The following is a 27,806-nucleotide window of genomic DNA, read 5'->3' as shown; positions in this document are numbered from 1 at the left end:
TTAATGATAAAATAGGGATAATGACATTTCCTACCTTGCAGGGCTGTTGGGGAATTAGATGTGCTAATGTGTGCAGAGCCAGTGGAAGTTCAGGATATGGGTGGAGGGAATGGGAACCCGCCTGTCTGCTATTAGCAGCTCCTCTGCAGAGCAGAGAGAACCTCATGTCCCAGCCTTGGTACAGCCTGGCTTGGGGGAGAGGGCGGTGCTCCTTAGATCTGGAAATGATAGCTCAGTAGTTTCTTTTTCTCAGGATTTCTGGACACATAGTGAGATCTTCAGTCACCTGACCCTTGAGATTCTCGGTGCTGAGTTGTCTAACACAGTAGCCACCAGTCGTGGGTGCTCACTGACACCCAAAACAGGCTTGTCCAAATGGAGATGTGCATAAGTGTGAAACACACACCAGATCTCCAAGATCTTGTATCCAAAACAGAATGTATATTTCTTATTTCTAATAATAATTTTCTGTTGATTACATATTGAAATAATATGGATACATTGGGATAAGTAAAATGCATCCTAAAATTTCCCTTCCATTACTTCTTCCTTTGGCTTCTAGAAACTTTAGAATTCCATGCATGCTCACATCATACCTCTACTGCACTTGCTATAGCAGACCACATCCCTCTGAGGACAGGGATTTTTTTTCTCTTCTGTTCCCGGCTGTGTCCCCAGTCCCTAGCCCAGGGGCTGCCCGTAAGTGTTAGGTGAATGAATTTGCAATTCAGATGGATGTCCACCCATATATACCTTTGTATAAAGGTGAAATTTCAAAATGTCAAGTGAGCAAGAATGCTCAGCATCATTGTTGATATATTTCTCAATCTCTTGCAAAATCTGTGTTAAAAATGGTTCTGGTCTAAGAAAAAATTCTGAACTGACATCCATCCAGATGTCTAGCATTTCCCCAAGAATATTCAGACACTTTCGTCCCAGTATTGAAAGCTCTTCCTGATGTCTTTTCTTTCCTTTGCCACCTGGCAGGCGGGGGTGAGAGAGCAGGTGCTAGTCTCTTATGTTGCCTCATTCCTGCATGGCTGCCTTTCGAAACGTCCAGGAAGTCCTCTTCTAGAAGAGGATCATTGCTCAACCAAAACCACGGTGAAGCAGAACTGACTTTGGCCCCGTGTGCTGAGAATTCTGTCTGGGGGTTTTGGTGGTTGGTGTGATTGAAGGATTCCCTACATTTAAAATACAGTTTGCTGTGAACTGGTCACAGTATATACAACATCTGCATCTCCGTTGGGACTGCCTGTGACCCCTCTAGGGCTCAGCAACCATCAGGGACAGAGCCGCCCTCTGGCTCCAGGCTGGGTTTCCACAGCCCCTATTGGGAACAGGCTCCTGGGAAATTTCCCAGCCCCGTGCGTTGTGCAGAGACGGTGGCTGAGGTCCCAACTAAATAAGGAAAGGACAGGGCATGGCCATGCCCAGGTGTCTCTGCAGGGTTCTCTTGGGAGCCATGTCACCAAGCAGTCCCCTCTGGACAGTAAGACTGGCCCTCTTGATGCCTCCCTAAACTGTCCCTCCACAACAGTGACCCCCTGGGCCTGCCGCTGGCATTGTCGTTTCTGCACTGTGTCTTCTCACTAGATGGCAAATGCCACGATGGCAGAGGTCCACTGTTGTGCTCCCTGTGGGATCCTGGGTGCCTGGGACATTATCTGCACTCACTAAGTGTATGATGCCTGCATGCAGTGAGTGTTGGAAGGAAGGAAGCCAGGATGAAAGAATGAATTCCTGGAAGATCCCTGACTCCTTATCCTGAGAGATGAGTCATGTAGGTCATTTCTTAGGATCGAGCCACCTGACCCTATAAGAAAAGAACCATGGCATCTTTTGAGGTTGTGGCAACAGGTGCCCCTGGGTTTTATGTCATGCTTCCTCTGAGCCACTAGCCGAGGGTTTCGCACACACTCTCTCACATAATTCTCATGGTGACCCATTAGAGCAGCAGCCAAGGCTTGGGGAGACTGCCTGCCCGAGGTGACCCCACCGGGGAGTGGGTGAGCAGCATCCTCAGTGCAGTGGGTGCCACGTACTGTCCTGGCCACCAGCCTGTGTGGGGCTCCAGTGCTCACTCCCCTTCTGAGATACGAGTTCTGTGGACTTGATCACCTGTGCCCTGGGTCCCAGCACAGGTGTGCGATGAATAATCAGTAAATGAATGACTGTTTTTGTTGTTGTTGTTGTTTTTTGAGATGGAGTCTTGCTCTGTCACTCAGGCTGGAGTGCAGTGGCGTGATCTCGGCTCACTGCAACCTCCAGCTCCTGGTTTCAAGCGATTCTCCTGCTTCAGCCTCTTGAGTAGCTGGGATTACAGGCGTGCACTACCATGCCTGGCTAATTTTTGTATTTTTAGTAAAGACGGGGTTTTATAATATTGGTCAGGCTGGTCTTGAACTCCTGAACTTAGATGATCCGCCTGTCTTGGCCTCCCAAAGCGCTGGGATTACAGGTGTGAGCCACCACTCCTCGCTGAATGACTCTTAGTAGCAAAATAATATGAGTCATGGGTATAAAATCTTGAAGATGTGGTATGTGTTTCACACTTATGCACATCTCCAAATGGGCTCAGGACAAGCCCGTTTCAGGTCTCAGTGAGCACCCACCACCGGTGGCTGCTGTATTGGACAACTCAGGGCTGAGAATCTCAAGGGTTGGATGACCGAAAATCCCTCTATGTGTCCAGAAACCCTAAGAAACAGAAACTATGGAGCTGTTATTTCCACATCTAACAGGCTCTGCACTCTCCCCCAAGCCAGGCTGGAGCAAGGGTGGGGCGTGAGTGCTGACTGACTCATTTCAGATTTGCCAGGTTCGGGTCACTCTTAGAACAGCGGCTGTCACACTCACAACGCCCCGGAGGGCCTGCTCAGACCCAGTCTGCTGGGCCCCTCACAGAGATTCCGATTCAGCGGGACTGGGTGGGGCCGGAGGATGTGCTTTTCCAACAAGCTCTGGGTCGATATGGACACCATCAGCCTGGGGACCCCACCTGGAGACCTCCTGCCCTGCCACCACCCCAGGGGGCAGGTAATATTATTCCCCCCTTTATAAGTGAGGAAACTGAGGCACAGAGAAGCTGAAACCAAGCATTATCACAGACGCCAGTCCACAGGACAAAGGAGCAGAGAGTCCCAGAAGGAAGAGAAGCAAAGTCTTAACTCTGGAAATGCTGCAGAAAATCACTAAAATCTTTCTAGAGTGCAGAAGGCACCAGTGACATCTGTGCTTGGGAGGGATGCCTGGAAGACACCTACAAAGACAGCGACAGTGGCGATCTGGGTGGGTGTCACGGGAAGAAAGACGGGCAGCTCCCCAAATCCTGGGTGATAGCGGCGGGGTGGGGAAGCTGCTTCGGGGGCCTTCTCTCCCTCCGTGCCCTCCCCAGGCGCCTACCAATGGGGCCCCACAAGGAGGCCCCTGTCCCCAGCCCACAGGGCACTGCCGTGATGTTCTCATGAATCAGCCCGACAGGGAACAAATCCCAGCTGCCTGCGCTGCTCAGGGAGACTGTTTTCTCTTAAAGAGGGTACAAAGAGCTCAGTAAATTGATGCCCTGGGATTTCTTTCCAGCCCGGCCAGGAAATTCCTCCTAATCAGCTGCTTCATTTCCCTCCCATTAAATCAGTGGAATTTCCCTTCATTAAGCTTTTCCCAAACAAAGGCCGCGCGTGCTGAAGGAGAAAACGTGGAAGCTGTCTACTCGGGCTCTTCGGGGCTGCCGACGGCACAGTCACCGGGCAGGGGTCCCGGGAAGAATGGGCACGATCTGGGTACAAGTGACGCTGCGGCGTCTTCACAGGGTGAACCCGCTGCTCAAAGTGCCCAGGAGGCTGGCGGTGGAAGCAGGGCCCGTGTTCCAGGAGGCAGGGAGGCTTGAGCGTCCAAGGTCCCAGGGCACGTTACAGTCTTGATTTTATTCCTTCTCTAAAGAGCGGCCCTCAAATATGAACTCTTCAACATTGCCCCATTATGAGCTCACCTGTGGTCCCTCAAAATCCGTATGTTAAAGTCCTAAAAGTCCTAACGCTCAAGTGCACCTCAGAATGTGACTGTATTTGGAGATCTTTAAAGAGATAATCACAGCGGCAGAGTGCGGTGGCTCGTGCCTGTAATCCCAGCAGTTTGGGAGGCCAAGCCAGGCGCATCACCTGAGGTCAGGAGTTTGAGACTAGCCTGGCCAACATGGCGAAACCCCATCTCTAGTAAAAATACAAAAATTAGTGGGGCGTGGTGCCGCATGCCTGTGATCCCAGTTACTCGGGAGGCTGAGTGCCTTTTCTGAAGGACACTCGGGAAACGCCTCACTTAGGAATTTCACTTCTAGGGACTTCTTTTTTTTTGTTTTTTCTTTTTTTTTTAAGACAGACTTTTGCTCTTGTTGCCCAGGCTGGAATGCAGTGGCGCAATCCTGGCTCACTACAGCCTCCACCTCCTGGGTTCAAGCGATTCTCCTGCCTCACCTGACCTCAGGTGATCCACCCACCTCTACCTCCCACAGTGCTGGGATTACAGGCTTGAGTCAGCACACCCCGCCCACTTCTAGGGATTTAAGGAAACAATCACAGTGTGCAGAGATTGCCGGAGAAGGCTACTTACTAGGGGAGGATCTGCCCCCCCCCCACAGATGGAAAGGACTTACACCAGCTATGAAGAGAAGCACGTTACAGTCATTCGCAGTCACTGCCAATGACTTATGGTTGTAGATTTCCATAAAGGTATGGTCTCGAGTGGGAATACAGAGTAATCAACATAACCCTCATTTGCAGGGTGCTTCTTACTGCCAGGCACTAGGTAGGCACCATCTCCGTTCACCCCCCAACAGCTCTGTGGGGCAGGGTCTACTATTATCCCTATTTCACAGAGGAGAAAACTGAGGCTTAAGGAAATCAGGTGGCTTGCTCGGGGCCACAAAGCTGGTAAGAAACAGGGCCCAAGTCTGTAGGACTCCAGGCTCCCTGATCTTATTTAACTCTATGTAACTATATTACGATGTAGCTTTATATGACTAGTATGTAACTATCATTTGATCCCATTTTTTGTGGGAAAAAAATGCACACACACACAAAGAAAAACAACCGGAAGGACGCACGCCAAGAAATCTAACAGTAATTCTCCCCGCTGATGAGTTACGGATGATTGTTTATCTTCGGGCTTATCTGATGTTCCTACAGATTCTAAATTTTCTATAAAAACGTTCATTGATAATAGGAAAAAAAGTTCTTTTTTTTTTTTTTTCCTTAATCCCAAATGTGATAGTAGGGAAAAGCATTCCCTATTTTGAAAAACAAAAGAAAGAGAAAAGCAAAGAAGGCTCTTACCTGGGAGTCCTGGTAAGAATTCATGCAAGTCTACCGGAGTTTTATTTTAAAGGGTAATGACTCTGGGCTTCTTCCCAGGCCCCCTGAGGGACCCTTAGCAGCCGGGCTTGGGTGTCAGAGGTTGGAGAACACCGCCCTACCTTTCAGACTGAACTCCGTTCCTGAGCGAGCCCACGTAGGTCTTCTTTTTGTCCACGGGCATCACGTCCACGTCACCCCCGCTCTCGTCGCTGATGACTCCTGCGTGCACGGCTGTCTTGCAGATGCTCGAGGTCTGGAAGCACAGGAGGGACTGTGGTCAGGGACGGGGGTTCCAGTTCACAGGTCAAGCCAGCTGGGGCTCAACCATTCACTGCCGGGCGCCCCAGCTGGTGGGGTGTCGACCACATCAACCCCTGGGAAATAATCATCACTACCTTGATACCTCGGTGGTCTCTCCAGAGAGACTGGACATCATGCATTCATTCATTTGTTCAACAAGTGTTTTCTAAGCACCTATTATATGCCAGGCACTGGATTAGGAACTGGGGGAATTCAGCAGGGAACAAGATAAAGACCTTGCCTTCATGAAGTCGAGTGAGCAAATAAATAAATACACAAATGAGGTATTGTCGGTTATGAAGAAAACAAAACCAGCTAAATGCCTGGGTGGAGGGGGCCTGCCTGAGAGTAGTTTCATCAGGGGGAACTGCTCAGGGAAGGCTGAACGACAGAAAGGAAACAGTCACAGCCGTGGGAACGTCTCTGCACAGAGCATCCCAGGCAGAGGGAAAGGCTCGTGCAAACGCCCTGGGGTGGATGTGAACTCATCACGTCCAAGAAACAGACAGACGGACAGGGTGGCTGGAATACAGTGAGTCAGGCAGAACGTGGCAGGAGGTGTGGGCAGGGGCCATTCATGCCGTGTAGACTGGACACGCGGTGGGTTCTGGACTATTCTGGGTACTAAGGGAGCAGCTGGGTGCCACACAGAGGCAGGATGTGCTGTTTTCTGACATCATCAACGAGTTCAATTTCTGGGTGATAAAACCTGCCAGGCTCAAGGGATCCTCCCACCTCAGCCTCGCCAGTAGCTGGGACGACAGTTGTGTACCACAACACCTGGCTAACTTTTAAAAGTTATTTGTAGGGACAAGGTCTCGCTGTGTTGCTCACGTTGGTCCTGAACTCCTGGGTTCAAGCAATCCTCCTGCCTTGGCCTCTCAAAGTGCTGGGATGACAGGCATGAGCCACTGCACCCGGCCCCATTGCTGGTTTTGAAGATGGAATAAGAGGCCATGAGCCAAGGAATGCAGGTGGCCTCTAGAAGCCGGAAAAGGCAAGAAAACGGATTCTCCTTTGAAGCCTCTAGAAGGAACCAGCTCTGTTGCCACCTTGATTTTACCCTGGTGACACCCACGTTGGACTTCTGGCCTCCAGAACTGTAAAGATAATAAACCTGGGTTTCTTTAAGCCACCACGTCTGTGGTGATTTATTCTAACAGTAATAGGAACCGAACAGCTTCTAACCACTGTCCACAAAAATGTCCCCACTGTGGGTAGATCTAGTGATCTGATTTATGAAGTCCCTTAAGTTTGATGACTTCAGATTTATCTATCTATCTATCTATCTATCTATCTATCTATTTTTTGAGATGGAGTTTCGCTCTTACTGCGCAGGCTGGAGTGCAATGGTGCAATCTCAGCTTACTGCAGCCTCTGCCTCCTGGGTTCAGGTGATTCTTCTGCCTCAGTCTCTTAAGTAGCTGGGATTACAGGCATGCACCACCATGCCCGGCTATTGTGTTTTTAGTAGAGACAGGGTTTCTCCATGTTGGTCAGGCTGGTCTCGAACTCCCAACCTCAGGTGATCCGCCCGCCTCGGCCTCCCAAAGTAACGGGATTACAGGCGTGAGCCGCTGCGCCCGGCCTGACTTCAAATTTATAGGAAATGGAATCTCCAGGAGAATGGCACCATGGATGTCTGGACAACAGGCTCACCCAGGCTCATGGACTCGCCTCATCAGTCCCCCGCAGCAACTTGCTAATTTAAGGAAAGATGAAAAGCCGGACCCGTTGTCTACAGAGCAGGAAGACAGACTCCAGTCTTGCCTCCATTCACAACCGAGTGACGTCAGGGCCGTGGCTGTCAGGGGACTGAGCCCCCAGGCACTCTGTGCGTCAAAGGTGGGGAGGTGAACGGTGCAGTCTCCCGTGTTCTGTCCTCCCCGCGTGTGTAGTGTGCAGACAGAAGCCACCACCAGCAGGTTTGAGCCTGAAAGCTTAACATCCAGCAATGGGTCACTCAGCCGGAGGGCAGGGCTGGGCTCTGTCACCTCTGAAACCCTCCCCTCTGCACAGTACTCGACCCCAGGGGTCATCAGGGAGAAGATGAAGTCCCAGCCACTGGTTCACCAAGCTGGCACCTCCTTCAAGAAAAGAGCAAGACATGGTGGAGAAGATGAAGCTGGGATGATTCCATTTATAGGAGGCATCCAAAGAAGTCAAATTCATGGAGACAGAGAGTACAGGGGCTGGCGGAGGGGAAGTAGGAAACTGCAGTTCAGTGGGTGCAGAGTTCCAGATTTGCAAGACGAAACAGTTCCGGAGGTCTAACCCATTACAATGTGAATACGCTTAATACAACTAAGCTGTGCACTTAAAAATGGTTAAGTGGGTAAGTTTTATGTTACATATTTTTTTTGGGGGTGGGGGGCAGGGTCTCACTTTGTCACCCAGGCTGGAGTGCAGTGATACCATCTGGGCTCAGCAGAGCTTTGACCTCCCGGGCTCAAGTGATCCTCCCACCTCAGCTTCCCATGTAGCTGGGACTGCAGGCACGCACCACCACGCCTGACTAATTTTTCCATTTTCTTTAGAGATAGGGTTTCACCATGTTGCTCAGGCTGGTCTCAAACTCCTGGCCTCAAATGATCCTCCCACCTTGGCCTCTCAAAATGCCAGGATTACAGGTGTGAGCCATTGCTCGGCTTATGTTGTATTTTTTTTTTAACTACAACAGAGAAGGGAGTGGGGAGCTAAACCCAAGCTCGGGGAGCCTTTGTAGAAATAATCAGTGACCCCTCGATAGAGGCCAGACCACCACCGTCCCCGGCACAGTCTCATAGCTCCTTTGTCCCCTGTCCTTACCACTGTCCTCGGCCCATTTGGGGGCCCCGGAAGCATTGCTAAGGCCAAAGAGAGCCTGTGTCTCAGGATCCACTGTAAAAGGACAGTTTGTCTGGAAAATGCACCCTGAGCTGCCCTTTGAATGTGACAAACACCACAATCTAGCAGGTTCCAGGCATGAGGGAATGAACAGAGGTGGACTCTTTGAAAATACCAGTTTGGCCGGGTGCGGTGGCTCACACCTGTAATCCCAGGACTTTGGGAGGCCTAGGCAGGCAGATCACCTGAGGTCAGGAGTTCGAGACCAGCCTGGCCAACATGGCAAAACCCTGTCTCTTTTATTTTTATTTTATTTTATTTTTATTTTTTGAGACGGAGTCTCGCTCTGTTGCCCAGGCTGGAGTGCAGTGGCCGGATCTCAGCTCACTGCAAGCTCCGCCTCCTGGGTTTATGCCATTCTCCTGCCTCAGCCTCCCGAGTAGCTGGGACTACAGGCGCCCGCCACCTCGCCCGGCTAGTTTTTTTGTACTTTTTAGTAGAGACGGGGTTTCACCGTGTTAGCCAGGATAGTCTCGATCTCGTGATCCGCCCGTCTCGGCCTCCCAAAGTGCTGGGATTACAGGCTTGAGCCACCGCGCCCGGCCTCTTTTAAAAATACAAAAATTAGCCGGGCATGGATCTAGACGAGCCTGGACAACATAGCGAGACCTGGTCTCTACAAAAAATTTAAAAAATTAGTCAGGCGTCACGGCACATGCCTGTAGTTCCAGCTACATGGGTGACTGAGGTGGGAGGAACGCTTGGGCCCAGGAGGTTGAGGCTGCAGTGGGCTGCGATGGCACCACTGCACTCCAGCCTGTGCGACAGAGCTCGAGACCCCATCTCAAAAAAAAAAAAAAAGAGTGGATCCAGCATTCCCACATTAACAGTCATAGGCCTATTCAGAAAAACAAAAAACAAAAGAGAAAAGTGGAGCCAACACACACATTCATATCAAAGACCTGAAAAGTGGATTTCCTGCTTTCCAGGATTCGTTTACTGAGTAACTGAAGGCCACTTTCTAAAAACCCTGTGCTAACATGTCTTCATTTTCTTCAATAAATAAACTAAACTAAACGGATGAGGGCGGGGTTCCTTAGCCCAAAGCGGGGTCCTGGGTATCTGGGAGGCCCTGGAGTTGCAGGCAGAAGGCTGTGAACCAGCAGGGGCTGGTGTTAGCACAGGGCATGGGAAACCCCTCAGCCCTGGGCAAACCGGGGTGGCCAGCCTCCCTGCCTGAACCGGGACGCATTTTCCCCCTTCAGAGGAAAGATCCACAACTTCTTAATTCTCAGAGAGCTCTGTGCCCGGCTAAGGACTAAGGAGCAATAACTTTGCATCCAACTCAAAGAGAAGCGAGGAGACTTGAAGATGAAGTGACCATTTTAGAATTCCTCTCAAAAGGGGCAAGTTTGGTAAGTGAACACAATCAGGCTCATTGTTCTTTACAGCAGGCGGAGTCCTTGGTGCTTGGATAAGTTCTCATACTTGTGCAGGTTTCAGAATCCACCCCCGCCCCTACCCGAGGGCTGGAGCAGATTTCTAGGCCCCGCTCTCAGCATTCAGGATCAGTGGTTGAGAGGAGCCAGAGAATTTGCATTTCCAACAACAACAACAAGATGAAATAAGGCCTCCAGGCTCTCTGTCTCTCTGAGCATTGCTCACACTGCCAACGGCTGCAGCACCAGGAGCAAGGCCCGGGCTGTTTCCCAATGGAACGCCAGGAGGGACCCATCCCTTCCGTGTCGCAAGCTCAACCGCTAAAAGCCCTGGCGGGGGAGGGGCACCCTCCTAGCTGAGACCTGCCAAGAGGTTCTGGTAGGCAGCCCCAGAGGCGGCGCTTTGACTCAGTCCCTGGAGGATTTCTGGACACAAAAGTGACACAAAGTTTTCTGTGATAACATCAAGCCGCAGGGCATCAGTACGAAAAGCTCACACCCATGGCGGGATCTTTCTCACGCCACAGGCCCTGTTATCAACAGGCACATCTCCCACGCAAACACCTTTCCTTCCTCCCACACCTCTCCTCTCAGCAGGCTTCAGTAAACGGGACAAGGCGTCCAATTCCTTTTCTCAGGGCCTGTTGCAACAGGAATACCTGAGTATTTATTAACAATTGATATCCATGAGGTTGGTAACCAATCCTGCATCCAGCGCTTGCTGGCTGTGTGACCTGGGATGACCTGTGTGAACCCCAGAGCCCCTCCTTTCTCTGCGTAAGGCAGATCAGGTCACATCTTCACGCGTCTTTGTTCTAAGCAATTCACATGCGTGGACACAGTGATCCCAACAACTCTACAAGGTAGGTGTTACCTTTATCATTCCCTTTCAACAGACAGGCAGACTGAGGGGCGGGGGGCTCGCACCTTGCCCCAAATCACTCAGCTGATAAAGATCAGAGGCGGGACTGCCGCGTGGAGCCGTGGAGCCGGCGATCTGTCCACTGTCCTACATAGGGTGATGACAGTGAGGAAGAAGAGGGCTCCTGGGAAGATTAAAGAAGGGCTGAGCGCGGTGGCTCACGCCTGTAATCCCAGCACTTTGGGAGGCAGAGGCAGGCAGATCACTTGAGGTCAGCAGTTCGAGACCAGCCTGGCCAACATGGAGAAATCCCGTCTCTACTAAAAATACAAAGATTAGCTTGGTGTGGTGGCGCACGCCTGTAATCCCAGCTACTTGGGAGGCTGGGGCAGGAGAATTGCTTGAACCCAGGAGGCGGAGGTTGCAGTGAGCCGAGGTCACGCCACTGCACTCCAGCCTGGGTGACAGAGAGTGAGACTCTGTCTCAAAAAAAAAGAAAAAAGATTAAATAAGACCCCAGGCTTAACGCAGGATGGCACACAGCACATGCTTAGTAGGTGTCAGTCAAGACAAATGCCACCGCCATGATTGCCATAGTCACCACCGCCAGAACAGAAAACTCCCAGGGGCTTGTCCTCGCCAGCCCAGTGGTCCTCAACATGCAGTTCCAGACCAGCAGGGTCACCTGGGAACTTGTTGGAAATGCAGATTCTCTGGCTTCACCCAGCCCCACTGATCCTGAACGATTCCAGGGCGAGGCCTGGAAATCTGCTCCAGCCCTCAAGGAGGTGCGGGGGTGGATTCTGATATGTGCACAAGTGTGAGAACGTATCCAAGCACCAAGGAGGACGGGGAGGACAGAAGACTGAGGTTCAGAGGAGGGGAAAGGTTGCCCGGCTTCCCACAACTGGCAAATGTCACCGTCGTGGCTCGGCTCCCTGGGCCACACCCCGATGCTTCTGTCTGCAGCTCGCCACACAGCGAGGGGTCTGCCAGGAAATGCAGTCCTGGTGAACAGGCGGGAGCCACAGGCAGGAACAGGCCCTTTGAAGGTCTGGAGGCAGCTCTCCCAAAATCAATCCCATAGCTAAACAGACATTTTCCAAAAGCCATCATCATTTCCCAGAATACAGTGACCTAGAAACTAAGGCCAGAAAAGAACCTCTCATACGGAGGAGGCTTTCTTCCTTCCCTCCTTGTCTCCTTCCCTCTTCCCTGCTTCATTCTTTCTTCCTTTTTTAAGAGCTGTTTGACTACTGCACTATCTTCATTGATTTATTCCTCCAACAAATAATGATAGTGTCAAGCCCTGTCATGAGCACTGTGGTCCCAAAAGCTCAAAATCCTAGTGACACTTGTTCGTGAAGACTGCACGTAGCTCTTCACCCTCATGCCTGTTCATATCGGTGTAACTATGAATGCAGGTAACATTAAGCAAGGCAAGATAGACCAGGGAAGGAGCAGAGTCTAAAGCCGGACACATCTTCATCTGTTTGTCATCTTTGCCACATGCTTACTGCGTGGATTTGGACAGGTTACGATGAGCCTTGTTTTCTTCCGACAGGGATAAGGATAAAGATACCTAGAAATGGTGTTTTTAAAGGACCTAAAACATAGTATGTGTTGAATAAAAGGCAGCCTTTTGGCCGGCTGCAGTGGCTCATGCAGGTAATCCCAGCACTTTGGGAGGCCAAGGCAGGTGGATCACCTGAGGTCAGGAGTTCGAGACCAGCCTGGCCAACATGGTGAAACCCCATCTCTACTAAAAATACAAAAATGAGCTGGGTGTGGTGGCGGGCGCCTGTAATCCCAGCTACTCGGGAGGCAGAGGCAGGAGAATCCCTTGAACTTGGGAGGTTGCAGTGAGCTGAGATTGTGCCATTGCACTCCAGCCTGGGCGACAGGGGCAAAACTGTCTCAAAAAAAAAAAAAAAAAGTAGCCTTCTATTGTTGCAAACATCCATTAAGTTCTTGCATTTCTTTTCTTTTCTTTTTTTTTTTTTGCTTTATAGGTTTAGCTGCTATATCGTTTGGTGTGTATAATTTTTATTCCTTTTCCAGTAAACTGTATCTTTTGTGCCATTGTGTAACATTACTTTATCTCATTCAGTACATTTAACTTTAAATTCCACTTTTTCAGAGAGGAATATTGGCACTCTTGCTTTTCATGTGTTTGTTTGTATTTGACTGGGATAGCTTTGCCCAGCTCTTTATTTTTATATCATTTGAAAACCTCAGACTCTGTCTCTTAATGGTAGAATTTGGTTCAAACATTTGGTGTAATAATCGACATATATTATTTTACTCCTTCATAAAAATTCTAACTCTTATAACTCAATTTTAGCTGAATCACTTTCAAGAAGGAAAAAAGACCCATTTAAAGAGGAAAGAAAAAAGATAGGGCGAAAACGCTTAGTCATGAAGCCTGCTCTGACCTTACAGAGCCCAGTGACCTCATATTTACAGGAATCTGTAACAAATTAATGCGGACAGAGGCAAAGATGGTGGTGGGAGGCGGGGGAGAGCTGTAAAGGAGGGGATGATGACAAGCAGCTGAGTAAAGCACTATCTGCAGGCCGGGTGCAGTGGCTCACCCCTATAATCCCAGCACTTTGGGAGGCCAAGGAGGGAGGATCGCTCGAGCCCAGGAGTTTGAGATCAGCCTGGGCAACATAGTGAGACCCCGTCTCTATTCAGAAAATAAAAAAATAAAAAACATTAGCTAGAGATGAATGATGCTGCCCTAATCACGGAATTTTAGATCTAGAAGATTCCCTGGATTTGATAATCCCAGTTCTGGGCCATTCAACCACAAGGAAACAGCTTGGCAAGATCACACAGCCTGCTGGCAGCAGAACTGGGACCACAATCACATCGTCTGTGTCACCATGTCCCCAAACCCTGGACAACCAGAGGGAACAGACTATGTTCTGCAGGATTCACCTAAGAAAAACCAGGCTAAAGCTCCCTGGTTAAAATTCGGAGGGAAAGAATAGAGGAAGAGAGTCGTATAACGAGAGTGCTATTAACAAGTAGTAAATTAGGGTAGTCTGTATTATCTTCTTTGTGCTTTTAGCTAGGTGTGTGCATAACCGAGAAGAAATACAGTGCGTGGACCAGTTTCTATAAATGCATCCAGAGAGCTGGGAAGATGACTAAATAGCTGGAAAAATGAACTATCTGAAGCATGAGAGCCTTCAAACTATGAAAACATTTGAGTAAGGCCAGGCACTCCTGAATCTACATTCATGAGGACAGGTAGGTGGAAGCACTACTATCTCTAGAAATGGGGAAATGGGGGCAATGTTTGCAGAAATGAGTGATCGAAACTTAGCTAAGGGGTTGGCTGGCTGCGGTGACTCACGCCTGGAATCCCAGTGCTTTGGGAAGCAGAGGTGGGCGGGTCATCTGAGGTCGGGAGTTCAAAACCAGCCTGGCCAACGTGGTGAAACCCTGTCTCTACTAAAAATACAAAAATTAGCCAGGCGTGGTGGTGCACTGTGTAACCCCAGTTACTTGGGAGGCTGAGGTACGGGAATCATTTGAACCCAGGAGGCAGAGGTTACAGTGAGCCAAGATTACTCCACTGCACTCCAGCCTGGGCAACAGAGTGAGACTCCATCTCTAAATAAATAAATAAATTAATTAATTTAGCTAAGAGGCACTGGAATAAAGTCTCAAGTATCCAGATTTTGGAGCGTGCATGTTGAGGTCTGAACAGGCTTTGAGAGGCAGCTGTTGCAAATGCATCCTACTCACATCTGCGTAGATGTTGGTTCCAAACACCGGAGCCCAGTAGGAAGGCTCGTCCTTGCAGCGCGCCGGACAACGGACTCTGGAAAACAGGAAGCATTTATGCGATGGGTCTGAGCACAGAAAACCAAACTTCTTAAGCTGGCTCTCTTTATTTGAATTCCAAGATTTAAGCTCTTAGATGAAAGGAAACCGCCACACAGTTTTCCTCATTAGGAAAAAAACAATACGTCCCCCCCTCAGCAGAGGTAAAGATAGTAATATCTTTGCTTCTCTTACACAGTGTAGATAGAATTTTTAAACACACACACACATCCACGAAAGACATGCACAAACAAGAAGGTAAAGGGAAGAAACATCTAAGAGAGAAGAGTGTGGAATTGTGAGGCCGCTCCTCCCATTCTTGGGTGTTGACCGGTTCATACTGTGGGTACATTACGGAGATTAGCATCGAGAGACTTTTTCTAAGGCCGCTTCCCTGTGTGGAGGAGGAAAGGGTGGAGGGCCCTCACCTCAGTGAGTCACAGAATATTCCAAGGATGGGGCACTGATAACCTGCGGTGGAAGGGGTTAGATCACTCTGTGTCAGTCCCCACAGATGCTCCAGGGGATGAGGAAATGAGTGACTCCTGGGTGGTTTGACAAACTCAAGCTGGGAAAGAGCACAGGCTTTACTTAAAAAAAGATCTTCTTTGTTTATCCGGAACAGTCCAACGTGGGCTGGAGCCCAGGATCAAGAAACCAAAATGGCAGCTGGAAGCCATAGGGCCCCAGATGGACAGGATTATGGGAAGGAAGAAGGCCTGGCAAAGGGACTGAGAAGTTGAAACAGTTCTTAGGGGCGGGGAAGGGAAATGAGTGGGTAGAGAGAAAGGGTGTGTGTGTGGATTTAAAAAAAAAAAAAAAGGCCAGGCGTGGTGGCTGACAACTGTAACGCCAGCACTTTGGAAGGCCGAGGCAGGCGGATCACCTGAGGTCGGGAGTTCGAGACCAGCCTGGCCAACATGGGGAAACCCTATCTCTACTAAAAATACAAAATTAGCCAGGCGTGGTGGTGCAGGCCTGTAATCCCAGCTACTAGGGAGGCTGAGGCAGGAGAATGGCTTGAACCTGGGAGGCAGAGGTTGCAGTGAGCCAAGATCGCGCCACTGCACTCCAGCCTGGGGAACAAGAGCAAAACTGGTCTCAAAAACAAAGAAAAAAAAAAAAAAAGAATTGGAGAGAGTCTAAGAACATTCTCCATTCTCTCCTACTTCTTCTTTTGGAATGGCAGGTCAGAAATTAACATTTTGGATACTGTACTCTGTCAAGTTTTTCTGTTTGTATTTTCTGAAATTCTTTCCTTCTGCTTCTTTCTAATATTCAGGGAAAATCTACTAAAAGGCTGTTATCCCCACTCGAACATTCAAGGGCGATCAAGACGGTGGTGCAGAGGCAGCGGAGGCCCAGAGAAAGGCTGAAGTGGGGTGGTGGCCGAGGGAAAGGAGTCTGGGCCCCTCCCAACCATTGCTCTCCCAGGCCTTTTGCTGCTCAGACCCTGGGGTCACCGCGTATTGTCCCTTAGAGAATCCACAGGTCTCCAGCCCAGTATAAGGGCTCATGAAGGCCACACCACCCAACCTCCAGGGCAGACGTCTTCATCCTCGGAGCATTTCAACCCCGGGTCCTGGGACTCTCCCTCTATTTCTAATTTTACAATGGAGCTAAGTCAGAAAGTGTGCTCTGTTTGAAGGGCAGCTTAGCATTACAGATGTATTATATGATCTGAACCCTGGGGAACATCTACAAAGTGGAGACATCCCGTGGCCTTTTCCATCTGAGAAGGCGCCTCAGCCCATTCAAACGAGGGGATGTTTCCTCTGTGTTCCCTTCCCAAGAGGATCTACCAGGAACTTCAGTGACAGGTGTTGCCAGGACACCCTTTATTTTATGCTGGGAGGCATCATCCTCCACGGATCAGTCATTTGGGGTTAGCTGCCTGTAGAACTGATTCCCGGGACGAACCCATTGTCACGTATCCACAGAATGGAATGCTGCATAAGGATTTGAAAGAATAAACACACACACTCCACAACATGGCTGAGTCTCCAACACATGACACAGACTGAAAGAAGCCACAGACACCCAGGACCACACCCCACCATGGCGCCATAATTTTGCTGAAAAAGCAAAATCAGAGCAACAGAAAGAAGCTCCCTGGTGGCAGGGGTGTGGCTGGGAGGTGGAGGGAGAAGGACTGACCACCAGGGCAGTAATGCCATGGGGTGGTGATAGTGTCCTCCGCTTTGATGGATGGTGGTTGTGACCCTGTATGCCTTGGCCAAAACACATCGTGTACTTCTTTTTTTTTTGAAGCGGAGTCTCCCTCTGTCACCCAGGCTGGAGTGCAGTGGCCGGATCTCAGCTCACTGCAAGCTCCGCCTCCCGGGTTTACGCCATTCTCCTGCCTCAGCCTCCCGAGTAGCTGGGACTACAGGCACTCGCCACCTCGCCCAGCTAGTTTTTGTATTTTTTTTTAGTAGAGACGGGGTTTTACCGTGTTAGCCACGATGGTCTCTATCTCCTGACCTCGTGATCCGCCCGTCTCGGCCTCCCAAAGTGCTGGGATTACAGGCTTGAGCCACCATGCCCGGCCCACATCGTGTACTTCTAATGGGTGGATGGTATCATGTACCTCAATAAAGCCGATTTTTTATTTTTATTTTATTTATTTTGGGACAGAGTTTCACTCTTGTCACCCAGGCTGGAGGACAATGACGTGATCTCAGCTCATTGCAACCTCCGCCTCCCAGGTTCAAGCAATTCTCCTGCTTCAGCTTCCCGAGTAGGTGGGATTACAGGCACCCACCACCATGGCTAATTTTTTCTAATTTAGTAGAAATGGGGTTTCACCATGTTGGCCAGGCTGGTCACCCACTCCTAGCCTCAACTGATCCACCTGCCTCGGCCTCCCAAAGTGCTGGGATTACAGGTATAAGCCACCTCACCCAACCTAAAAAGCTACATCTAACATCATGCATAGAAAAGATGACAGATCAGCTCCGCCTTACCTTGGGCAGTGAGTTGCTGGCTTTTCAAAAGGGCACAGCTGAGCAACGGTGGTGTAACAGTCCAAATCCTGCACTGTGAAGAGAAGCAAGGGGGAAAGGGTCAGGTCCCAGCATGCCTGGGCCTCAGGCTACGGGGCTGTGAAATGGGCCACTAGACTACCAGGGCCTATGGGTTCCCTGGGCCCTTGAACAGACCTGGGACTAGGACCCAGCAGGCTCCTCGTACCCCACCGAGGGGCACTCAAGAGATGAGACCAAACCCACGGCCTGCGTGTGTCTGCGGGTTGAGGGTGTTGTCACTCCCAGTGGTTTCTCTGTGGGGCTGGTGGTGCTTTTCATCTGAATGGTGACTGTCTTATTTGGAAACTTTTCCTGACTTGATCACCTTTGCTCCTCATAGTAGGTGTTACTCTGAGTACGCAGATGAGGAAATGGAAGCCCAGAGAGCTGGGAGTGCCCCTAGAGGCCTCCCAGGACTGAGGTGGGAGCCCAGGTTTCCGGTGCCTGCTCTAGAACTCTTGCTGACATGCCACCCGCCTCCTGCTGTTAGTCAAGGCACATTCATCCCTGCGGAGGGCGAGGGTTTTTTTTTTTTTTTCCAAGGTCATTTGTTGTGTTTAAACAACAGAGGTAAGGAAACAGTTCTAATACTGGCCACCTGTGATCTTTGACAGCATGTCTTTATTTAGTCCAGGGCTAGGTAAACTTTTTCTTTTTCTTTTTTTCTTTGAGACAGAATTTTGCTCTTTTTGCCCAGGCTGTAGTACAATGGCACGATCTTGGCTCACTCCCACCTGTAATCCTAGCACTTTGGGAGGTTGAGGCGAGTGGATCACCTGAGGTCAGGAGTTCAAGACCAGTCTGGCCAACATGGCGAAACCCTGTCTCTACTTAAAAAAAAAAAAAAAAAAAATTAGCCGGGCATGGTGGCAGACACCTGTAATCCTAGCTACTCAGGAGGCTGAGGCAGGAGAATTGCTTGAACCCATGAGGAGGAGGTTGGAGTGAGCTGAGATTGCGCCACGGCACTCTAGCCTGGGTGACAGAGCAAGACTCTGTCTCAAAAAAAAAAAAAAAAAAAGCAAGGGTGTCCAGTCTTTTGGCTTCCCTGGGCCACACTGGAGAAAGAATTGTCTCGGGCTACACATAAAATACACTAACACTAATGATAGCTGATGAGCTACAAAAAAAAGGTCCATGCATAAATCTCATGTTTACAAATTTGTGTTGGGCCATATTCAGAGTCATCCAGGGCCACATGCAGCCGATGGGTTGTGGGTTGGACAAGCTTGATTTAAAGGCACAGAAATACATTACACACACACACACACACACACACACACACACATATATATATATATATATATTTTGAGACAGGGTCTTGCTCTGTCACCCAGGCTGGAGGAGGAGTCTAGTGGCATGATCATGACTCACTGCAGCCTCGAGCTTCCAGGCTCAAGCAACCCTCCCATCTCAGACTCCGAAGTAGCTGAGATACAGGTGTGTGCCACCCTGCCCAGCTAATTTTGTGTATTTTTTGTAGAGACGGGGTCTTACTGTGTTGCCAGGGCTGGTCTCAAACTCCTGGGCTCAAGCAATCCTCCCACCTCAGCCTCCCAAAGTGCTGAGATTACAGGTATGAGCTACTATATCAGCCAGACACATAATTACTTAAGAAAAAAATTAGGTTACCAAATTGTATGTAACTCCATTTCAAGTTTTAAAAGTCATCAACGTATATATTACCAATGTACATACTTCTAATACATAGAGAAAACAAACTGAAATATTTGCCAACGTGTTCACCATGGTTATCTCTGGCTGCTGGAATTTAGGTCATCATTACAAAAAAAAATGTTCCACTCCATGTTTAAATTATCTGGAATAAACAGGCATTCTTTTTGCAATAAGAAAAAAAGCTACTACATATTTTAATAAAGATATCTAACTAGAACTTTTGCATGGAGGGCAAATGATAAGAGTTGCTGTCCCAAAACAATGGCATGGTCTGCTGGCAGAGCTCCGGGGAGGAAGCTGGAATGGCTCCTACATCCCTGCTTGCCTGAGATCATTTTAGTCAAGGGCGCCGTGTGGGCAGCTATGACCCATCCCCTCACTTCTGGTTGGAGTGTGCTCACCCATCGTGCATCCCACCTTCCAAATGAATATACACTGAGCAATGTAAAAAGCTGGGCCAGAGACGGCAAGTAAGTGCCACACACTTCCCTTTACCTCCTTCTCTTGTCCATGGCAGACATTACTAGTCTATCAAGCTCTGTTTTCCACTGAGCTCAGATGCAGGCCTCAGAATCCTTCTTAACACTACACTCCAGGTAGCCATTACCAATGGACAGAAAGTGGCACTCCCAGTGAAACCTCTCAGCCACTCTAGCCCCAGGCGTCAGTACGTCTGTGACATTCAGCTGGCAACCTCAGCCCTGTGTTTCTGGTGCAGTGATCTCGGGCCAATTTCAAGTCCAGATATTCTTAGAAGCTGGTTAAAGAAATGACATCTTGAAAAAGCCTTGACAATGATGAGAACCATAATGTTCACAGGCAGGATAAACATTCTATCAGTGACTCAAGGAAGTGAAATTTCCACAAAAATCTGAGATAACCCAGGTATTATGGTTGCAAAAGAGACTGGCCAGCTTACCTTTCACTTTTGACACCATGAATGAGCTGGAAGGTTTGTATTTGCTGTTAAGAGAGAAAAAAAAAAAAGCCATTAGGTAAATGCAAATAGAATCGCTTCTACAAGTGAACATTTGCTCCTATACTTATCTTATTTGCAATCTTGACTTGACACTTTTCTACTTGTTTCCTATCGGCCTGAGAGCTCTTAGAATGTTCTAGAGCAGGGTATCTTAACTTTTTTTGTATCAAGGACTCCTCTGGTAGCCTGGTGAGGCCTATAGACCCCTTCTAAGAATAATGGTTTTCAAATATATAAGATAAATTTAATCTAAGCACAGCTGCAAAATAAACGAATTTTTAAAAGATAAATTTAAACATTATAAAGGAAGTTAGTTATTAATATCATGATCAAATTATAAAAACACATTTGCATTAGAGTTAGAGCTGCACGTTTGGTTTTTTTTGTTTGTTTGTTTTTTTGTTTTTTTGAGACAGAGTCTTGCTGTGTCGCCCAGGCTGGAGTGCAGTGACACTATCTTGGCTCACTGCAACCTCCGCCTCGGGCTCAAGTGGTTCTCCTGCCTCAGCCTCCTGAGAGTAGCTGGGATTACAGGTGTGTGCCACCATTCCTGGCTAAATTTTGTATTTTTAGTAGAGACGGAATTTCACCATGTTGGTCAGGCTGGTCTTGAACTCCTGACCTCAGGCGATCCACCTGCCTCGGCCTCCCGAAGTGCAGGTGTGAGCCACCACGCACGGCCTGTGTGATACTTTTCAAACTTTCAACAACACCATCATAAACAGGAAAGCCGTTTCACAGAGCCCCGATCACAAAGTAGTTACCTGAGGGACTGCACGCCATGTCTCTCGGACTTCACGAAGAAGGGGACCTTCCCGTTCCTGGTAATGTCCACCAGGCCTCCCTTGTCGTCCAGGACTCCGTAGTGGATGGCGGCGCGGCATATGCTGGACGACTAGCGGGAAGGGGAGGGAGGACCAGAGTCATATTCTCAACCTCTGTTAGCAAGTTTCACCAGAAATACCCAAACATTTGTCCTCAACTCACTAAAAGCCTGAAGGACAAGCCAAAACTCACCCTACTCCTGCCTCTCGCCTCTGTCCATAACCACACATTTGTTCCTGGGGTTGCTTACCTTAAAAACTCATCCGAGTTGCTTTACAAACTAAGAACGGTGACAAACAGCCCCTTCTCCCCGCTTAGTCCGCTGTGTGAATGCTCCGTCTAAGACGGAGACTGGCCTTCAGGAGGATCGGTCCCCGAAAGTGGCTTTGCTAGTTTGTAAGCCCATAAATATACACCCGCCCCAGTTCTAGAAATGCCAGGTTTGACTAAGGAGTGGAAAGAAAATTTTTTCCTACTAAAGCCAACCACCTGCTTTAAACATATGCAACGGGATCCCACACAAGCCATGGAGAGGAGGACTGGCCACACTCACGCTTTCATAGAACAGAGTTCCAAAGATCTTCGCCTTGTGGTTCAGGCAGCCTGCTGGGCACTGGTACCTGACAAAGAAGAAACAAAATGATGTTCAGAGATAAGCACGTTGATTACATCTCACAATGAGTTTATCATTTTTTCCATCGATAGCTCTATTGCTAAATATAGAAAAGCTTCATTTTTGCGGATTCCATTGTTTCTGGACAAGTCAGAGTTTACCCAGGCGCAGACTGAAGTTCATATTCACACAAGCACAATACTGTTGTCCCTCGGTATCCATGGGGGATTGGTTCCAGAACTTCCCTAGGATACCAAAGTCTGCAGATGCTTGAGTCCCTTATGTAAAGTGTCCTAGTATTTGCGTATAACCTTTGGTCTTTTCCCGTATGCTTTAAAGCATCTCTAGATTACTTATAATACCTACCACAAGGTAAATGCTATGTAGACAGTTGTTACACTGTATTGTTTTTAAAATTTGTACCAGTTTTTTATCATTGTATTGTAATACCATACACTTTAAAAATATATATTTTTGATCTGCAGTTGATTGAATCCGAGGTTGGTCGAATCGGAGGCTGGTTGAATCCACAGAAATAGCAGGTCAACCATAGTCTTTTTTTTTTTTTTTTCATTAAAAACAAACAAGGCCAGACGTGGTGGCTCACGCCTGTAATCCCAGCACTTTGGGAGGCCAAGGCAGGCGGATCACGTGAGGTCAGGAGCTCGAGAGCAGCCTGGCCAACATGGCAAAACCCTGTCTGTACTAAAAATACAAAAATTAGCTGGGTGTAGTGACATGTGCCTGTAGTCCCAGCTACTTGGGAGGCTGAGGCAGGAAAATCACTTGAACCCGGGAGGCAGAGGTTGCAGTGAGCCAAGATTGTGCCACTGCACTCCAGCCTGGGCAACAGAGCAAGACTCAGTCTCAAAAAACAAACAAACAAACAAAAAAACCCCAAGATAGTCTCACTCCATCACCCAGGCTGGAGTGCAGAAGAATGATCACAGCTCACTGTAGCCTCAACTTCCTGGGCTCACGTGATCCTCCCACCTCAATCTCCCAAGTAGCTGGGACTACAGGTATGTACAACAACACTCAGCTAATTTTGGGGGTTTTGCCATGTTGCCCAGGCTGGTTTTGAACTCCTGGGCTTGAGCAATTCACCCACCTTGGCCTCCCAAAGTGTTGAGGTTACAGGCACAAGCCACCATGCCTGGCCTGCAAGGATTTTTTAATAGGGTAAAACTCAGTGATGGTGCTGCTATTCATGGAAGTATAAATCACTCTGAAGTTTAAGAAAACCTTTAAGAAAGACTTAAAAACATTCATATCCATTAGCTCTTCAGTTTCCCTTGTAAATATATATTCCAAGCAAAAGTCAGAAAGCCAGACCTGCAAGCGTATCTCAACTGTTTATTTATTTATTTATTCTTTTTTATTTTTGAGACAGAGTCTCGCTCTGTCACCCAGGCCAGAGTGCAATGGCGCAATCTTGGCTCATTGCAGCCTCTACCTCCCAGGTTCAAGCGATTCTTGTGCCTCAGCCTCCCGAGTAGCTGGGTCTATAGGGGTGTGCTACCATGTCCAGCTAATTTTTGTATTTTTAGTAGAGACGGGGTTTCACCAGTTGGCCAGGCTGGTCTCAAACTCTTGGCCGCAAGTGATGCACCCGCCTTGGCCTCCCAAAGTGCTGGGATTACAGGCATGAGCCACTGTGCCTGGCCCCAACTGTTTATAATGGTGAAAAGCTGGAAATAAGCCAGCAGGTAGCAAAGCGATGGCTAAACACATTCATGTACAGTTGTATGTCAGAGTATCACGCAGTCACTAAGCAGGAAGTCTATGAGGAATACTTGGAAAATACTAAGTGAAAATACATGAGCAGGTTAGGCACAGTGGCTCATGCCTATAATCCCAGCACTTTGGAAGACCAAGGCAAGTGGATCACTTGAGGTCAGGAGCTCGAGACCAGCCTGGCCAACATGGTGAAATCCCATCTCTACCAAAAACACAAAATATGAACTGGGTGTGGTGGTGTGAGCCTGTAGTTCCAGCTACTCAGCAGGCTAAGGTGGGAGAATCACTTGAACCCAGGAGGCAGAGGTTGCAGTGAGCTGAGATCGTGCCACTGCACTCCAGCCTGGGTAACAGAGCAAGACTCCAACTCAAAAAAAAAAAAAAAAGAAAAGAAAAGAAAAGAAAATACATAAGCAGCATTAGCCTCACCTGTGCACAGAAAAAAAGACTGGAAGGAAATACATCAAATTGCTACTGGTATTGATGAGATTTTGGGACACATTTTTTTCTTTCTACCTTTTTGTTGTTGTTATTACTTTCCTGAATCATTATTAATGAGCATAGTTACCTTTTCAAGTCAGAAAAAAAAGCCCACTGACTATTATTTTTGTAAAAGCACGATGAACAGAAAACAGGTATGCCAGACTGTGGGCGGCCTCTACAGCAAGACTCAGGATACTCCCACCATGGCAGATTGGGGCTGAGTAACTCTTCTTGACTGGAGGCCTCTAACAGCCTTCATGTGGACAGATTCCCGCCTCCTCCCTGTGTGGGGAGTGCCCCACCCACCCCAGCTCTGGAACTGCCTCGATGTTGTCTGACAAGGAATGTTCTCCAACACGTGCTCACCTTTTTCCACTGACTACTACTCAGGGGAGAAGCTCTCATGATGCGCTTAGCGTTCAGAAAGATGCATCGCCACAAAAGGACAACTCCAGCTTCTTGGCAGCCCACACCGGGCAGTGCACACAGCGGAGGCCCCTGCCAGGCACTGCCTGCTTTTCCCCAATTCGCCCAGCACGGAGACATACAAGTGCTACTCTAACACTGAGTGCGAGGTTTTAGGCACTGTTATTCCACCGCTGACTGTTGACACATCAGGCTCATTTCACCAACAAACGACAGCACCACATGTGAGCCCACTGAGCCGCCTCATCCTGGCTGCTCCAAGTCCCTCTCATCACAGTCCTGCCAACGTCTAAGTGAAGTGTTCTCCTGGCAAACTAAATTCCAAACCCTTGTGATATAAAACCGAAGATTCCACCTTCCCTTTTTAACATGTGCTTTAAATAACTCGATTCAGCTTTCGGCAAACTGATGCCAGAATTCGTAGGAAGACGAGCAAGGTCCCCTCTCCCAATGACACGGTTTTCCCATTTGACTCAGGGTGTGCATGCGGCGGCTGCACCTGTTGGCTGCTTACTACCACAAAGAACAGCCCGGCAGTCACACTGCCAAAACCAAACTCGTTCTTTTTGGCAGACAGTGTTCATCATCTGAATGACTGCATCAGCTAGATGGATTTATTCATCTACCATGGGGGGGATACAGGGGTGGCCCATCCGTCCAGTGGGGCCCACTGGGAGCAGCCTGCGCAGATCCTGCAGCATTCCCATAGGATCTGCCAATGGCCGAGGCGAGCACGTGCCCGGACACTACCCAGCCCTAACCCCTGTTCTGCTTGGTGAGAGTAGCTTGCTAAATATGCAACAGCAGAACAGCCCAGCACAGGCTCACCTGTTACACGTGGACCCTTTGCACTTGTCCTTCATCTTGGTGTCACATCTGACGACTTGGGCTAGGAGAGAAGTGCAGAAATACATGTCACGGCATGAAAGCAGGAGAGTGAGAAGAGCCTTCCCCATGCTGAGGGACATTTTGGCACATTCCGCAATCCAATCCATGCTATTCTAAGAGCAAGGGCGATGCCTGATGGTTGAAGGCTTCCGCTGGGGGCTCAGACCCCAGGCCCACCGCTTTACAGTAGCAGAGTGACCTTGGGCAAGTTACTTCCCCTTGAGTTTCAATTTCCACATATGAACAATGGGGACAGCGACAGTACCCACCTCCAAGGGCTTTTGTGAGCACTGACAGAGAAAGTGAACTCTGGCCTTGGCAGGGTGCCTGGCATACACTATGTGCCTGTGGTCCCACAGGGCTCTGCAGGGCAGGCCTCCTGAGGGGGTAGGGAGGACGTTGCTCCGAGTCTGTGGGGCGGGGGACCCAGCCAGGCTCACCCGAGTCATCTCCCCCATCGCCAAGATGCCTTTTGCAAAGCTTTTTGCTTTATTTTATGGGAACATATCAGTCTTGGAGTCATGTTATAGTTTGAAAAGGGATGTAAACGTATGTTATTGAAAGAAACAATGGCACCATTTTGAACTCCTGGACGGACGAGGCCTCCGCATATTTCCTGGTCAAAGCAAGCTACAGAATGCTCCAGCATCATAGGGAAAGACATCTGAAGAGGACAGAAAGCCTGGTGGGGGCAGGGGAGATGGTAGTTATGAAAAGAAGAGAGGGGCTCTGAGAAGGCGGGTGTGAGGCTGTTCCTCAAAGAGGGGTCCAGTTGTAGGGCCTTTGAGGCTTGCGGGGCAAATGGGGAGAGCCAAGGGCATCCAACCCAGGCCTCCAGCCCCACCTGAGTGAAAATGTCCCTCCACAGCCCCAGGCCTGCAGAAACAATGGCTGTGAATGAGGTCCCGCAGCAGCGTCCAGGGAAATTGAAGGTGAGCTGAACTCCACCCTGGGGAGGTGAAGGCAGGGAGAACAAAAGCTTGGGCAGCTGAGGTGCCCGGGGAGCCAAAGGGCCAGAGGTGAGCAATCCCCAATATTTTGTGGATTCTTGGAAGTCTCACGGGGAAACATCTCCCCTTCTCTACTAAAAATACAAAAATTAGCTGGGCATGGTGGTGGGCACCTGTAGTCCCAGCTACTCAGGGGGCTGAGGCAGGAGAATTGCTTGAACCATGAAGGCGAAGGTTGCAGTGAGCCGAGATCGTGCATTGCACTCCGGCCTGGGTGACAAGAGCGAAACTCCATCTCAAAAAAGAGTTGTAGGCAACTCTGCAATTATCTCAATGTACAGGGAGGCCTCAGCTGGCACTGGGTGACCCGCATTGCTGCAGCTCATCCTCCGGGCAAGCCTGATGCAGCACCACTATCCCCTACTTCATGGATGCTCCAACTGAGTCCAGAGCCAGGACCTGGTGAGGAAGGAGTGGAACCTGCCAGAGCCAGCCTGGACGCTGCCTGCCCTCTGCGGGGCCAGCGCCTTCCAGAGGAACCCAACTTTAGCCCAGATCCCTTTTGAAAGGACAAGGGAAGGTCTAACCTTAAAATACCTGTCTGGGGGAAAAAAATGCCACCCAAGCGCAAGTCCTATAATGCTTGCTTTTGAAATGACTTAAAAATATCGTTTTTGAAAAACGTCTTACGGTTGTGCCTCCATGAGCTTCGCCGCACCCTGTTTCCCACTGTTTGTGGATTTGCAGACCTAAATCCACTAGCTCCCCTCCTCCACCCACCCTGTCCCCTTTGGAGGTGGCTGGGAGGGCAGGCAGGGTGGAGGAGGGCCCGGACTCACTCATGTAGTTGACCGCAGAGGTTTTCTTGGGTTTGGTGGGTCTCATCACCCTCGGTTGGAGCCAAACATGGTTTTCTTCAGGAATGGGAGCCGTTTCCACCTCATTCATCTCGTCCGTTTCAGGTTTTGGAGTGTAGGTTTCTTCTTAATATTGAAGAGGGAGGAAAAAAAATAACACACTGGGATTCAACAAAAACGCACTTCGGGGGAAAAAAAAAAGCAATTTGAAAACTAAACGTGTTTGAGGTTTGGTTTTACAAAGAATCGTTTCAGTGGCAAAGAGAAAGTTACATTTCAGAACAGACCTGGCCAGGTGGAATTCTACCAGCCCAGATGAGATGGGGACGCTCTCCGCTCACTGCGTTTACTTTGGAACCAAGACCAGCCAGGCTGCCCAGAGGTTAGCAGGCCTCCCGCCCACATCTGGGTTATCATAATGCTTTCTTGTCCCATCTCCTCCTCCACCTGACCCTCTGCCCCCACGAAGCAACTTCAAGAAGCTGCCTCAGGCCGGGCGTGGTGGCTCACGCCTGGAATCCCAGCACTTTGGGAGGCTGAGGTGGGCGGATCACCTGAGGTCAGGAGTTTGAGACCAGCCTGGCTAACATGGCAAAACCCCGTCTCTACTAAAAATACAAAAATTAGTTGGACGTGGTGGCGGGCGCCTGTAATCCTAGCTACTTGGGGGTGCTGAGGCAGGAGAATCGCTTGAACCCGGGAGGTGGAGGTTGCAGTGAGCTGAGAT

General features: G+C 49.2%; 1 protein-coding gene across 2 annotated transcripts in view; it reads right to left on the bottom strand.

Moving 5' to 3' along the window:
• Positions 1-27,806, bottom strand: part of CRISPLD2 (cysteine rich secretory protein LCCL domain containing 2) — an 87,907-nt gene that overhangs the window by 13,780 nt on the left and 46,321 nt on the right. Inside the window, exons 7-14 of one of the 2 annotated variants that reach the window (XM_005592683.5) lie at positions 27,062-27,205; positions 25,213-25,273; positions 21,676-21,742; positions 21,062-21,192; positions 20,238-20,281; positions 17,582-17,654; positions 14,538-14,613; positions 5,471-5,604 (exon numbers count right to left, since the gene is read on the bottom strand). In XM_005592683.5, coding sequence (XP_005592740.1) covers positions 5,471-5,604; positions 14,538-14,613; positions 17,582-17,654; positions 20,238-20,281; positions 21,062-21,192; positions 21,676-21,742; positions 25,213-25,273; positions 27,062-27,205 — 730 coding nt within the window. The remainder of the gene's footprint in view (positions 1-5,470; positions 5,605-14,537; positions 14,614-17,581; positions 17,655-20,237; positions 20,282-21,061; positions 21,193-21,675; positions 21,743-25,212; positions 25,274-27,061; positions 27,206-27,806) is intronic. The other variant, XM_005592684.5, reaches the window with a different exon arrangement.

The sequence above is a fragment of the Macaca fascicularis genome, chromosome 20, assembly GCF_037993035.2.
Source record: "Macaca fascicularis isolate 582-1 chromosome 20, T2T-MFA8v1.1".
Taxonomy (NCBI): domain Eukaryota; kingdom Metazoa; phylum Chordata; class Mammalia; order Primates; family Cercopithecidae; genus Macaca; species Macaca fascicularis.
Note: the sequence above shows the minus strand (reverse complement) of the source record. Positions and strands in the feature narration are given on the sequence as shown.